At 39.4% G+C, this 14,471-nt stretch overlaps 1 protein-coding gene across 4 annotated transcripts in view; it reads right to left on the bottom strand.

Moving 5' to 3' along the window:
- The window catches only part of INTS8 (integrator complex subunit 8), a 220,343-nt gene that overhangs the window by 54,869 nt on the left and 151,003 nt on the right, over window positions 1–14,471 (bottom strand). For 3 of the 4 annotated variants that reach the window (XR_004538292.1, XM_033933169.1, XM_033933168.1), the window contains exons 20-21: window positions 1,853–1,909; window positions 1,702–1,763 (exon numbers count right to left, since the gene is read on the bottom strand). Coding sequence is in view for 2 of the 4 variants with exons in the window: in XM_033933169.1 (XP_033789060.1) it covers window positions 1,702–1,763; window positions 1,853–1,909 (119 nt within the window). In the remaining 2 variants the exon portion in view is untranslated. Of the gene's footprint in view, window positions 1–1,701; window positions 1,764–1,852; window positions 1,910–9,214; window positions 9,337–14,471 lie in introns of all 4 variants that reach the window. The other variant, XR_004538293.1, reaches the window with a different exon arrangement.

Below are 14,471 nucleotides of genomic sequence, written 5' to 3'. Positions count from 1 at the left end.
TCACCATTAAGTGTGCCTGCAGTGCATATCAAGGCAAATGCCTTTAAAATATGCAATGTCACCTCAGTAACTATAGAAAAATATAGTGCAAAATAAAGACAGCAGATATAAATTCTCAAAACTGGCACGTTTTGATCACTAAATTGAAAATAAAATCATTTTTCCTACCTTTGCTGTCTGGTGATTTCATGAGTCTCTGGTTGTGTTTCCTTCTAACTGTGTATCATTTCTTTCATTTCTTTTTGCTGCACTCAGGCCCAACAATTGTCCCTTTCTATTCCCTCCCTCCTTTCTTCCTATGTCCTTAGTGCCCACAGTGTCTCTTTCCCGCGTCCATAAAGCCCCCAGTGCCTCCTTCCCATGTCCATAGTGCCCCCAGTGCTTCTGTCCTATCTCCTTAGTGCCCCCAGTGCCTCCTTCCCATGTCCATAGTGCCACCAATGCCTTCTTCCCATGTCCATAGTGCCCCCAGTGCCTCCGTCCTGTGTCCTTAGTGCCCCCAATGCCTCCTTCCCATGTCCATAGTGCTCCCAGTGCCTCTGTCCTGTGTCCCTAGTGACCCCAGTGCCTCCTTCCCATGTCCATAGTGCCCCTTTCCTATGTCTTCCCTTGCCTTTGTCCTTCCCCCGAAGCCAGCCTGCCTGCCTACCTCCTTCCCTCCCTCCAGTGCCTGATTCAACCCCCTCCCCCTGCCCGTCCGTCTGTGTACCGCCACTGCCTGCCAGTCTGCCTCCCTGCCGCGCCGATTCAAACCCTAGGCCACCGCCGCTGCTTTTTGCCTTCTTCCCGACGTCAATTTTGACGTCAGAGAGGAAGTTCGGGCCAGCCAGGCAGCAATTGGCTGGCCCGGAACTTCCTCTCCAATGTCGAAATTGACGTCGGGAAGAAGGCAAGAAGCAGCGGCGGCAGCCCAGGGTTTGAATCGGCGCAGCAGGGAGGGAAAGTGATCGCCCGTCTTGGTGTCCCTGCGCACAGCTTCGGGACGCTGTCCATGAAAATGGGATATTTCGGTGTCCCGAAGTGGTGGGTCAGGACAATGGGACGGTCGGTCCGAAAACGGGACTGTCCCTTTGAAAACGGGACGTATGGTCACCTTATGCATACCTCCTTCTTGTCTCTGGAGAAAGTGAAGTTGCTTACCTGTAACAGAGATTCTCCAAAGACAGTAGGGGAATATAACAACACTTACTCTCCCCTCCTTCCCCACTCATATCCATAGTTACATCTTACTGCTAGCTAAGGACAAAACTGACAGGGCTAGGGAGGACCTACAGATAGCAGCAGTCCTGCACATGCCCAGCAAGCCAAAAGCTTACTTTAGCTAGAGGAGTGCACTGACACACAGGATCAGTCTAAGGCAGGGGTGTCCAATGTCGGTCCTCGAGGGCCGCAATCCAGTCGGGTTTTCAGGATTTCCCCAATGAATATGTATGAGATCTATTAGCATACAATGAAAGCAGTGCATGCAAATAGATCTCATTCATATTCATTGGGAAAATCCTGAAAACCCGACTGGATTGCGGCCCTCGAGGACCGACATTGGACACCCCTGGTCTAAGGACTTCATCATTATATGTGGCTCCATTCCCCTGCTGTCTTTGGAGAACCCGTTACAAGTAATCAACTTTGCTTTCCTCATCTTGTTGCTCAGTTGTTATAAAATGCTTTACTGTACCCATCCTTTTGCTTCTCCAGCCTTACTTTGGTATAGATGATGGCCAGATGGAGATGTGCTCTGCAGTAATGTCATTTACTATGTCCTCCTAAGGGAAAAACACAGCTTAATAAGTCTTCAAGTACTGTTGCACATGTTTTTAAACATATCAAAAGCAAAAGTTAATATGGTACTAACCCGGACGTTATGAAGCTTGACAAAGAGAGACAATAAGGTTGTCAATACCAGTGGCTCCTACAATATGAAAAGAAAAACAGCTTTTATGGTATTCCATCCATTTTTCATGTTCTTGGAGAGCAGCACCAACTACAGTTTACCGCACAAACTAGCTTTCCAGTGCTTACCTGTTTTGTAATTTAAGGGTGGACATAAATCTAGAAAGCCAAAAACCTAAAGCTGTACTCATTCTGATGTCCATCTTCTTCTGAGTATGTCCATTATCAAGACCAAAACATTAATTCTTTTTTTTTTTTTATTCCTTCAGAGCTTTATTTTATTTTATTTTTTCCCATTATTTTTTATTTTCAAATTTTACATAAAGTGTACAAAATATTAAAATACAATTGATAAATACATAGTATCACTTTTATATCTAATACATCATATATCTAAATATAATTTTCCCCCTCCCCCTCCCCCCACCCTTTTATTACTTTTCATATAATATTTTTAATTTTCAAATTTTAAATAAAATGTACAAAATATTAAATTACAATTGATAAATACACAGTATCATTTTTGTATCTAATACATCATATTCTAAATATATTTTTATCCCTTCTCCTTCCCCCACCCTTCTATTACTTTTCATTCATACATTACATATTGTATAACATATTATAACATATTATGTATAATTTATTTTCATTACCCCCCTCTATGTGCGTCACAAAAAAGATATTTAAAAGAAGAAAAGAAGAAGAAAAATCTTACTATTTATTCATTGCAGTATTTTGTCAGTGGCCCCCATATTTTTATAAATTTAGTATATGTCCCTCTTTGTATTGCTATTGTTCTTTCCATTTTAAATATATGACATATTGTATTCCACCAAAATGTATAATTTAGGTTATTATAATTCTTCCAATTATTAGTTATATGCTGAATGGCAACCCCAGTCATTATTAATAAAAGCTTGTTATTTTCTGGTGAAATTTGACTTTTTTTCCTCATCATCATTCCAAATAATATCGTATCATATGATATTGCTATATGATTTTCCATCAATTTATTAATTTGTGGCCAAATTGAATTCCAAAAACTTTTAATGTAGGGACAATGATACAGTAAGTGATCTAATGTCCCTGGTTCCAGATTACAGTGCCAGCATTTATTGGACTTAGAACTGTCTAATTTTTGCAAACGTGTAGGGGTCCAAAAAGCTCTATGTAATAAAAAGAACCAAGTTTGTCTCATAGATGCTGACACTGTACATCTCATTCTCCAAGACCAAATTAGTGGCCATTGAGATGCATTAATTTGATGCTTAATCTCAATGCTCCAAATATCTCTTAGACCATTTTTTGGTTTTTTATTCAAATATCCAGTTATTAATTTATACCACAATGCGGCTTGATGTCCTAGGAAGTCTGCTTGAAAACATAAGAACTTTAAACTATATTGATTATTCAATGTTTTCCATTCAGGGAACCCAACCTGAATGGCCTGCTTCAATTGCAACCATTTAAAACTTTGTGTTTTATTAAGACCAAATCTATGTTGCAATTGTGAAAAATCTAGCAGTTTACCTTCTGAAATAACGTCATCCAAAGATCTAATGCCTGCAATAATCCAGTTCTTCCAAAGGATTTGAGCTCCGCCAATTTTGATCTTGGAGTTTATCCATAGAGATTGATTAGTTGATTTGTTTATTGGGATAGGTGTTAATTTACTTATAAATCTCAACGTTTTCCAAGTATCCATTAAAATTTTATTTTCTCTGTACCTTCTAGGCATGTTAATACTTGGAAGGTGAACTAAATTTAGGGGAAACATAAGGCGCCATTCCAAATATAACCAATCTGGTGCATTATCTATAAGTTCTGGGAGGATCCAATACATACCCTGACGTAGAATATAGGCTTGATGGTACCTATAAAAATTTGGAAAATTTACCCCTCCCTCCTTAATTGATTTTTGCAAAGTTACTAAGGCTATTCTAGGTGTTTTACCAAGCCAAAGAAATTTCGTTAAAATACTATTAAGCTTTTTATAAAAGGACCCCTGAAAATAAATAGGTATCATACTCATTTGGTAGCAAACTACAGGCAAAATCATCATTTTAATAGTTTGAACTCTCCCCCACCAAGAAATATGTAAGGGGTTCCATTGCTCACATAACTCCGTAACTTTTTTTAATACAAATTTTTCATTTTCTTTTACGGTATCTTCAATTGTATTTTTAACTTTAATGCCAAGATATTTAAATCCTTCTTCTTTCCATATGAATGGAAAAGCATCAAATAATCCTTTTACACAATGAACATTTAAGGGTATAATTTCAGATTTTTTCCAATTAATTTTATATCCTGAAAATTTACCAAACTTATCAATTAATTCCAATAAAGAAGATAAGGTAGATTCTGGATTTTTCAAATAAAGCAAAATATCATCAGCATAAGCCGAAATTTTATATTCCATATCTGAATATGGAATACCCTGTATCTCCCCCGTTTGTTGTATTGCTAACAATAAGGGTTCTAATATAATATCAAATAACAAAGGAGATAAAGGACAACCCTGTCTAACTCCCCTCCGCAATTGGAATCCATCAGATATCATATTATTAATATTTAGTCTTGCAATCGGGAAGCTATACAAAGTTTTTACCATTTGTATAAATCCAGAACCTATACCAAACCATTCTAAAGCTTGATACATAAAATTCCATTCTACCCTATCAAACGCTTTTTCTGCATCCAAGGAAACTGTAAAAGTTGGTTCATCTATTTTTTTTGATAAATTTAACATATGAAATAATAATCTAGAGTTATTAGAGGAGTGTCTTTTAGCAATGAAACCCGTCTGATGCATATCTATAATGTGTGGGAGAGCTTTGGCTAATCTCAAAGCCAAAGTTTTCGCCAAAAGTTTATTATCCACATTTATCAAAGATATAGGCCTATAGTTCGAAACCAAAGTAGGATCTTTATTTGGCTTAGGCAAAACAATTATTATTGATTCAGCCATAGTGCCTTTAATATCACCTTTTTTAAGTTGTGTTTGATATAAATTTAGTAAATGTGGGGAAAGGATATTTTGAAATGTTTTATAAAATTCTACTGTATAGCCATCACCACCTGGAGCGGATCCAACTCTAAGAGATCTCAATGCTGTTTCTATTCTATTAATTAAATCTAAAAAATTTTTACCATCTTTTTGTCTCTCCAAATAAGGCTCAGAAGAATACAGATCTTTATAAAATTTTAGAAATTGTTTTAAAATTATATCTGTTTGATTTGTTATTATACCATTATCCTCTTTTATCCCATTAACATTAGTTTTCCTTTTTTTTGCTTTAAGATAATTTGCCAATAATTTCCCCGCCTTATTAGAATTTCCATAATACACTGCTTGTTTGGAAAACAAATCCTTTCTTATCATTTTTGAAGTTAATTCATTATATTTACCTTTTGCTTTCAAAAGAGCTTGCAATGTCTCATTTTCCCATTTGTTTATCAATTTAGCTTCTAATATTTTAATTTCTTTTTCTAATTCTATATATTGCATTTTATTCTGTTTCCTAATAAAAGCTGAATATGATATAATATTACCCCTCATAGTTGCTTTAAATGCATCCCATACATTCTCAATAGATGTATCCTCCACTAAATTGATTTGAAAGAAATCATTAATTTGTGTTTTAAAATTTTCTAAAAATTTATCATCCACAAGCAGTGCATTATCAAATCTCCAAAGAGGTCTACCCTTTTCCAATTTATCCAGTTGTAATTCTATCCATATTCCTGCATGATCCGAAATAATAATAGGATCTATGGAAGCTTTATTCACCTGTTGCACTTCATTTGTTGAAACAAAAATATAATCTATTCTTGAAAATGATTTATGAACCTGTGAACAAAATGAAAACTCCTGATCATTAAAATGAAGAATACGCCATATATCCTTCAAATCACATGATTGAGCCAGATTATCTAATCCTAAAGATTTTATATTTTTACTTGGTTTTTTATCCAATAGTGGATCCATTACAGCATTAAAATCTCCAGCCACCACTAAATTAGAAGTAGCCAGTGGTAACAACATATTCTGTAATTTTTTAAAAAATTCTGATTGATTCGAATTAGGGGCATATATATTAAACAACGTCAGGGCATTATTTCCCATACCTATATCAACATGTATCCATCTTCCATGTGGGTCTGAATTTATTACCTTAATCTTGGCCATACATTTTTTATTTATAAGAATTGCTACCCCTGCTTTTTTACCCTGTGCTGGAGCAAAAAAACATTCTTTTACCCACCCTCCCGTTAATTTCTGTGATTCTTTTGTATTAAGATGAGTCTCCTGCAGACAGTAAATATCCGCATTTTGCTTTTTTAAAAATGCTAATACCTTTTTTCTTTTAATTACATGATTCAGGCCATTGACATTAATAGAGTATATCTTAAAAGACATTATATATTTTAAAGCTTATCAGTATAATCTTCTTCCCCTTTTCTTTCATATTTAGAATCCAAAAAATGTTTTTCATGACACACATATTTACCCTTGAAGTATCCAATCCCTTATTTATTTTTTCCTTAATCATTCTAGTAAATACTCTCTTTTTCCCTCCCTTTCCCACCCAATACAATGACTGCTTAAGGATACACATTGGAATTGTAACCCGAACATTCTCCTCCCCTCTAGGCAACCAATATTTAATCAAAATCCCCTTCTATCTATCTATATTAACCTTTAATATCTTTAGTCATTTTTTCTTCTAACATTTCATTAATGTATCTTTATCCATTTAACAATTTTTAATTTATATTTCCTTAGTATTATTATTTTCTTCATAAAATTTTATCTTAAACATATATTTAGTATGTTATTAATATTTTTTCTATATCTTATTCTTTCTCTCTTTATATTTTTATTGTCTTTTCTTTAGATCATATTTTTCTTTCTTCAGATATTTCAATATTTCATACTTTTATAATTTTTCATAATGTCATCAAAACCCATCTTAATGTTTTATGTTAAAATGTCATAGGTTCTGATTTAGAAAGAAAGGCTTTTAGTTTTTCTGGATCCTCGAAATACAAGGATTTATCTCCAGATGATACTCTCATTTTTGCCGGATAATATAGTCCGTATTTAAAACCTTTTTCTTTTAGTTGAGGTCTCATGTCTAATAGTCTCTTTCTTTTATTTGCTGTGTTTTTAGCAAAGTCCGGTAAAAACCATATTCTGGATCCTTTATAATTTAGATTTTTGTCTTTCTTGGCAGCATTTAATATTTCTAATGCTTGTTGGTATCTAAGCATTTTGAATATTAGTGGTCTTGGCCTGCCTTTATTTTCTACATTTTTAACTGGGATCCTATGCGCCCTTTCTATTTCTAGTGGTTGTTTCAAGTCCAGTTGTAATATTTTTGGAATTAAGTTTTCTAGAAAATGTATAGCATTTTTTCCTTCTAAATTTTCTTGTAATCCAAAAAGTTTAATGTTTTTCCTTCTTCCTCGATTCTCATAGTCTTCCAGTTGATCTTTCAATTTATTCAATTCCAGACTGTCATTTTTGCATCTGTTTGCTTCACTTTCTATGACCTCCATTTTAGATTCTAATTCAGTTGTTCTTTTATTATTAACTTCCATTTGTCTGTGAATGTTTAATATTTCTTCCTTCATTTCAGACATATTGGTTATAGTTTCCTTAAGCATTTGTTTAATTTGTCTTAGTTCTTCCATAACTTCTGCTTTACTCAATATGTCAGGTTCTTCAGCAGGAAGTGGGATCTTGCTTGGTGTTATTTGATCTTGTTTTTGTCTTTTTGCTGACATGCCAGCCTCATTTTTGTTTTGTCTGGTGCTTGCCATGTTGTTGTTTTTCTTTTTCTTAGGTTTTATTTCTTTACAGTTGTTAGGAGACACAAAATTCTTTTTTCAGTCACAATTCCCAGTATTCTGTCTTTGATATTTTTCTATATCAGCTTAATAGAAAAAAAAGGTGAGGAAATATCAAATTTCTCTAGTTCTCCTATCTTATGTTATGTTTCAGTTTTGGCAGGTCCAAATTCTCTTCACAGTGACTTTCCAACCAATAATAGAGAATAATCCTTTTTTCTCTCAGGATTTCATTCTAACTTCGGCAGCAGGAATTTTATTAACAGTTTTTTTTTTTTTTTTTCCCTTCCTCTCCTGTCAGTTATATCCCCCAATGCCGCACTGAGAGAAAGAAAAACCAAAATTCAAAGGGGGAAACTCTTTCTTTCTTTGTATTCAGATAGTTCAATGCCTTCAAGCTCCCTTAAAATTATCTGTCACTTATCTCTCAGTATCGTATCGCTCCGGTATAGAGAAAATGGCGCTCCCCGTCTCTGACTCCTTCACTCTCAAGTTTTATCTCAGTCTCAGCAGAGGAAGGCAATATCAGTCACAGCTTTAAATTCTATGGAAATCGGCTACAGGGGGCCAAATTTACAATTTATTATATCCTGTCCTCAATCTCTTACCGTTTCAGTAAAAGAGAGAAAAAGTCGCCGATTCTTTGCCCTCAGGTTCTCAGTTCAGCGCCGGCAGGAGAGGACAGCTTTAAAACCGCCACAGTTCTAAAAGTCAGTTATTAACGGTCTCATATCAAAATCGATCTCTCTCCAATTTTCTTCACCACTATTCTCATTTTTTCAATGCCATTCTTTTAGTCAACAGAAATTGGTTTCATTTATTCTGTGAGTTGTATCTCACCGTTCAGCAAAGAAAATTCATAAAGATTCAGTAACCCGCCATGAAAAACCGTCAAAAGGGAAACAAACCTTTTCCTTTAGGGCTTCACTACAGTCTCGGCAGCACTCCTCTACCTTCGGTAATCTTTTACCCACTGTCAGTTTTTCAGTAAATCTTTAGTTTCTTTTATTTTTCCCCCGTCTGCACTCGATACCACTTCGCCTCAGCGCAGAGGAGAAAGGCGCTTCCCTGACTCCTTCCCTCAGGCTTTGGTTTAATTTCGGCGGATAAAGGAAATATTGATCCGTCACAAGTTTAACGTTAACAGGTAATTATTTTCATTGAAAATCAGCAAGAAGAGGATATATTTTTAATAATATTTGCCTAGCTGAAGAGGAGCGTCGCGATCACACGTCCATTCGTGTTCGCGTTAAGCCACGCCCCCAACATTAATTCTTTTGGGGCAGTTGATTTGTGACTTCCTAGAGAAAAGCAGTTTTTGACACAGCTATTGCCCATATTATAGCTGGATTCCTCTGAGCTACTTCACAAAGATGGATGGTTGAGCAATCTGTGCCATGATTTGAACTGTGTAGTCTGTGTTTACAGACATTAGAAAAGCCTAAAATAATAGAACAACAATTACCAGATTTGTAGCACTGTGCCAAGTTTCACCAAGAACAGAAACGTGCAGCTTCTGGGCCAGAAGACGGCAGCAAAATGGGAATCTCGGAGTAGGCCGTCTCCCAGTGCACACTTTAGGCAGACCTTGGGGGAAAGGAGACCACACATTTGAATATCAACCAGGATAACCTCACTAATGCTATAATTGGGGCCAAGGAAATCTTTTTTAATGAGTAGGGAGCAGAAGCAGGATGTAAGCAATGTAAGCAATTTATTTTTCTCAGTATGGCAATGAACTTGATCCTCTATCACAAGCAGAAGACATATTTACTGTTGTGATACTGCATTTGTCCATGGTAAACATTGTTTACTATGTGGTAAAATGCATTATAAAGAGATTATGTACTTACCCTGGTAAGCTCTTTTCCAGTAGATAGGTGAGACATTCTAGACGAATGGGTTGAATCCTAATGGCTGCGTGCCATATGCGAAGGAATCCACTCTGGATTTTTTTCTTTGACTCTGCTTTACTTCATTGTTCTGTTTAGCTTCACATGTAGTTAGTACCCAAGCACCGAGAGCCACCACAAAATGGTTTTAAGAAAGGTTTGGACAATTTCCTGGAGGAAAAGTCCATAGTCTATTATTGAGAACAACACGGGGGAAGCCACTGCTTGCCCTGGATTGATACTCCTTGGGTTTTGGCCAGGTACTAGTGACCTGGATTGGCCACCTTAAGAATGGGCTATTGTCCTTGATGACCATTGGTCTGACCCAGTAAGGCTATTCTTATGTTCTTAAGGCCCGCCTGAAGAAAGGCGAGCACTACAGAAATAGGAGTGAAAACGGCTCTACACTTTCCTAGTCGCACCAATGTTGGAAAGTCTTCCATGCCTTAGCTTAGGCAGATACTGTAGACCAGTAGTCCCCAACCCTGTCCTGGAAGACCACCAGGCCAATCGGGTTTTCAGGCTAGCCATAATGAATATGCATGAGAGAGATTTGCATATAATGGAAGAGGCAGGCATGCAAATCTGCTCCATGCATATTCATTAGGGCTATCCTGAAAATCCGATTGGCCTGGTTTGTTCTCCAGGACAGGGTTGGGGACCACTGCTGTAGATGATTTCATAGATTTCAGAAGAGTGGAAAGGACTACATCAAGAATAGCCTTTGCGCTCTAACGCTTCGCGCTCAATAACATGCCGTAAGAGCAAAGTGACCAGGATCTTCCAGGCAGGCTGGACCCTGAAAGAGGAGGACTGGAGAGTCTCCAACCGAAGGCTGGGACCTATGTGAAGATGCAACAGATATGCATACCACAGTCTGGAGTCACAAGAATGATCCTTCCCAGTTGAGTCCCTAACCTATCATGGGCCAGGGAGGAAAAACATACTGCAGAACTCCCTGCAGCCATGACAGTACCAGAGTGTCTAGGTCCTCGCTTCTGGGCTCAGATCTTTGACTGAAGAATTAATTTGCCTTCCTGTTCTGCAACGTGGCCATGAGGTTAAAGCAGGGCTGACCCCAGTGTCACACAATGGCACGGAATGTTGCTGAGGACAGCTCCAACTCGCCCAGATCTAAAGTCCATCTGCTGAGGAAGTCTGCTTGAACACTGTCGCTTGAAAGTGACGTTCTGCCCACAGAAAGAGAAGGCGGGCCTCCTGAGCCAGAGAGGTGCTATTGGTCCCTCCATGGTGACTGACTGCTTGGCCCTCCAGAATCTTCTGGAATCGTACCAGAGTCAGCCAAATAGCCCTCAGTTCCAGTCGGTTGATCAACCAATTTCTCTGAGAGAGAGTCCAACACCCCTGAATGGGATGACTATTGCAGTGGGCTCCCCAGCCCCAAAGGCTGGCATCTGTCATCCCCATGACCCAGGAGACAATCCGAAGGGGCACGCCCCTGCAGAGTGTCTGAGGGAGAAGCCACCAAGCCATACTGGCTCAAGCCTTCAAAGTCCAGGGAAGACAGGTCTGTAATGCATCCTTGTGCAGAGCCCAGCGAGAGAGTAAGGCATGCCGGAGAGGACGCAATTATACCCTCACCCAAAGGACCACGTCCAACTTAGCTGCCATGGGCCCTAGAATCTGCAGATAGTCCCATGCTGATGGAGCTGGCTTCTCCAGAAGAGAAAGAAATTTGAGAACACAGTTTCTGTCTGCTTGCCTCTGGAAGATAGACGCGGCCCTCTGCCATGTTGAATAGATCACCCAGATATTCCAGAGACTGCATGGGAGTCAGACTGCTCTTTCTGTAGTTCACAATCCAACTCAGGTCCTGATCCACAGTACCTCGACCCCTTAGCCAACGAGGGATCTCTGATGAGCCAGTCATAATTTATTTATTTATTTATTCATTCATTTATTTATTTAGACCATCCTCCCAAAGGTGCCCAGAATGGGTTAAGATCATCTAAAGCAGTGGTTCCCAAACCTGTCCTGGGGGACCCCCAGCCAGTCAGGTTTTCAATATATTCCTAATGAATATGCATGAGAGAGATTTGCATACCTGTCACTTCCATTATATGCAAATCTCTCTCATGCATTTTTATTAGGGATATCTTGGAAAACCTGACTGGCTGGGGGGTCCCACAGGACAGGTTTGGGAACCACTGATCTAAAGCATTAGCAACATAATCACCCCAGCCAAAAAGAATTGAGGAGGATTCATAGTCTCACTCTCCAGGGTGTGCAGCCGAGATGGACAGATACATGTGACAACAGCCACCGCCAAAGCAGCCTTTATGCCCACGGCAGCTGAATTAAAATGCTTCCGGAGGACAACATCCATGGTGGTCCTGCATATCTTTTAAGCACCATACCACCTTCACTGGGAAGAGAGGTGTGTTTAATCGGCTGCACAACCAAAGAATCTATCTGAGGCTGACCCAGAAGCTGTTGACACTCTGTCCTGTGCCAGAGGGTACAAGCAAGACATGTCCCTCACTATCTAAAGATCACCTTCCAGAGAGTCATATTACTGAAATTAAAATGCTCACATCAGGACGTCAGAGAAAGCCAGGAGGAATAAGTGGATGGAGTTGGCTGAGTAACTAAATTCAACTCCTACAAAGACTCAGAAATAAGATCCGGCAAAGTCACAGACTTAAACAAGCACAGAACCATGGGATCATCTCCGAGTTTTAAAGCTCCAGATGGCTCCGAAGAGCCAAAATAGAGACCATAGTCCTCCATCCCGGGGAGCGCTGTGCTGGAGAATAAGTGGTCAGCAAGCTGGCCATCATCATAGGGATCACCCAGATCAGGATCAGGTAGCACTGGAACCGCAGCCAACTGAGAGGAAGACATACCCAGAAAAGCAATGCCGCTGAGAGAAGCTTCTGAGGTGAAGCGGGACTGCACAGGGGGGAGAACGCCTACTTTGAAATTCATTCCACAAATATTTAATAAAGTCTGAGAAGGCCTCTGGCTCATGCGGTGCAGTCACCCTTAGATGACTTAATCTTGCATGTCTTAGGCTGTGGAAGGTCCATGGCCTTGAACACAGAACTATCAGCCGTGATGAGCCCCCAAAACAAAGAGAGCCACCCCACTGAGCTAGCCAAGCATTTGGTCACCTGCTTAATCAGGGAAGAGGGCAAACTCTGTGCTGCCACCTCTCCTGGCTGCGCATGTGGTGTAAGGATGCTCTGTAGGCGTGAAAAGTGCAAAATCCTGACAAGAATTCATACTAGGAGAGCCCAAGGACTCCATCCCAACAAGGTTTGAGGTACAAAATGCAGTTTTTGAGAAGCAAGGAGCCTTAAAAAAAAAAAAAAAATTGCTAAAAATCCAAGATGGCAGTTGCTAAGCTATTCATGCCAAAATTGCAATATTTTTCGGTCAGCAAACTCTAAAAACGGCAATTTTAGGATTTTTCAAGTGGGTGAAATCAGGGGGACATTCAGAAACCTTCAAAACTTGGAAATTCAGACCCCCTCCAAGCCACCTCAAAGGCTGACAGCCTTTACTCACTGTAGGGAATGTGCTGCAGTCTGCCTCAGCTCTCTTAACAGTAGCTGGAATCAGAGAATCACTGCCTCATACTGGTAATGCCTCCTTGATGCTGATCTTCTGGCTGCCAGTCAAGAAGCAGATGCAGACTGACATGTTCCGCCAAGGATTGGTCTGTCAGTTGCAGACCAAAGGCTGTGTGATCTCCATGCAGGAAGAGTTGAAGTATCACTCCAAGCACAAGCAAATCCCCCCAAAAGGACAAAATACATCAAATAAAATAATAAAAAGGAGAGAGCAGAAGAAGCACACTCCTGCTGGCACACATGCAGAAGGGAAAAACTGTGGCGACGCTAGAAAAGGTTCAAACAAGAGCAACCAAAATAATAAAGGGGATGGAACTCCTCTCAAAGGAAATAAGACTAAAAAGGTAAGGGCTCTTCAGCTTGGAAAACAGAAGGCTGAGGGGAGATATGATTGAAGTCTACAAAATCCTGAGTGGCATAGAATGGGTACAAATGGATCGATTTTCCACTCTGTCAAAAATTACAAAAACTAGGGGATGCTCGATGAAATTGCAGGGAAATACTTTTAAAACCAATAGGAGGAAATATTTTTTCACTCGGAGAATAATTAAGTTCTGGAACGTGTTGCCAGAGGTTGTGGTAAAAGTGGAAAGTGTAGCTGGTTTTAAGAAAGGTTTGGACAAATTCACATGAGTGTGTGAGCCTGCCCTGGATTGGTAGCATGGAATGTTGCTACTCTTTGGGTTTTGGCCAGGTACTAGTGACCTGGATTGGCCACCGTGAGAACGGGCTACTGGGCTTGATGAACCACTGGTCTGACCCAATAAGGCTATTCTTATATGTGTATATACATAGGATTAGAGAATGACACAGGGACTGTTTACCATGGTAAACCGTGGTCACCGCAGTAAATCTGCAGTAATGGGGAAATTTGCAAGTGGTTTACTGCAGGAATGGGGACAAGACCTTTCACCGCTGTGCGGGAATGGGGACAAGATATTTCATTGACCCGTGGAAGCGGTGAAAAGTCTTGCTCCTGTGGTAAAAAAATTGTGCCCATGTCAGACTCGGCATCTCCTCCTCAGCTCCTCTTAGGCCTATTTTACCTTCAGGAGCCAACCATGCCATGATGAAGACAAAAGGAACTTTTAAGATCATTCATGGCATCCTTCCTCCCTTAATCCCACTATCTTATAACTCCTCGAGTCCTGACTCTACCAGACCCACCCAAAGGTATAAACTATCCTTCCCCTCTCTACACGGTATTCACTATGCAGGCAAACTGGGAAAATCC

This window comes from Geotrypetes seraphini, chromosome 2 (genome assembly GCF_902459505.1).
Source record: "Geotrypetes seraphini chromosome 2, aGeoSer1.1, whole genome shotgun sequence".
Taxonomy (NCBI): domain Eukaryota; kingdom Metazoa; phylum Chordata; class Amphibia; order Gymnophiona; family Dermophiidae; genus Geotrypetes; species Geotrypetes seraphini.
The sequence above is the reverse complement of the archived record's forward strand: the minus strand, read 5'-3'. Positions and strand labels throughout refer to the sequence as shown.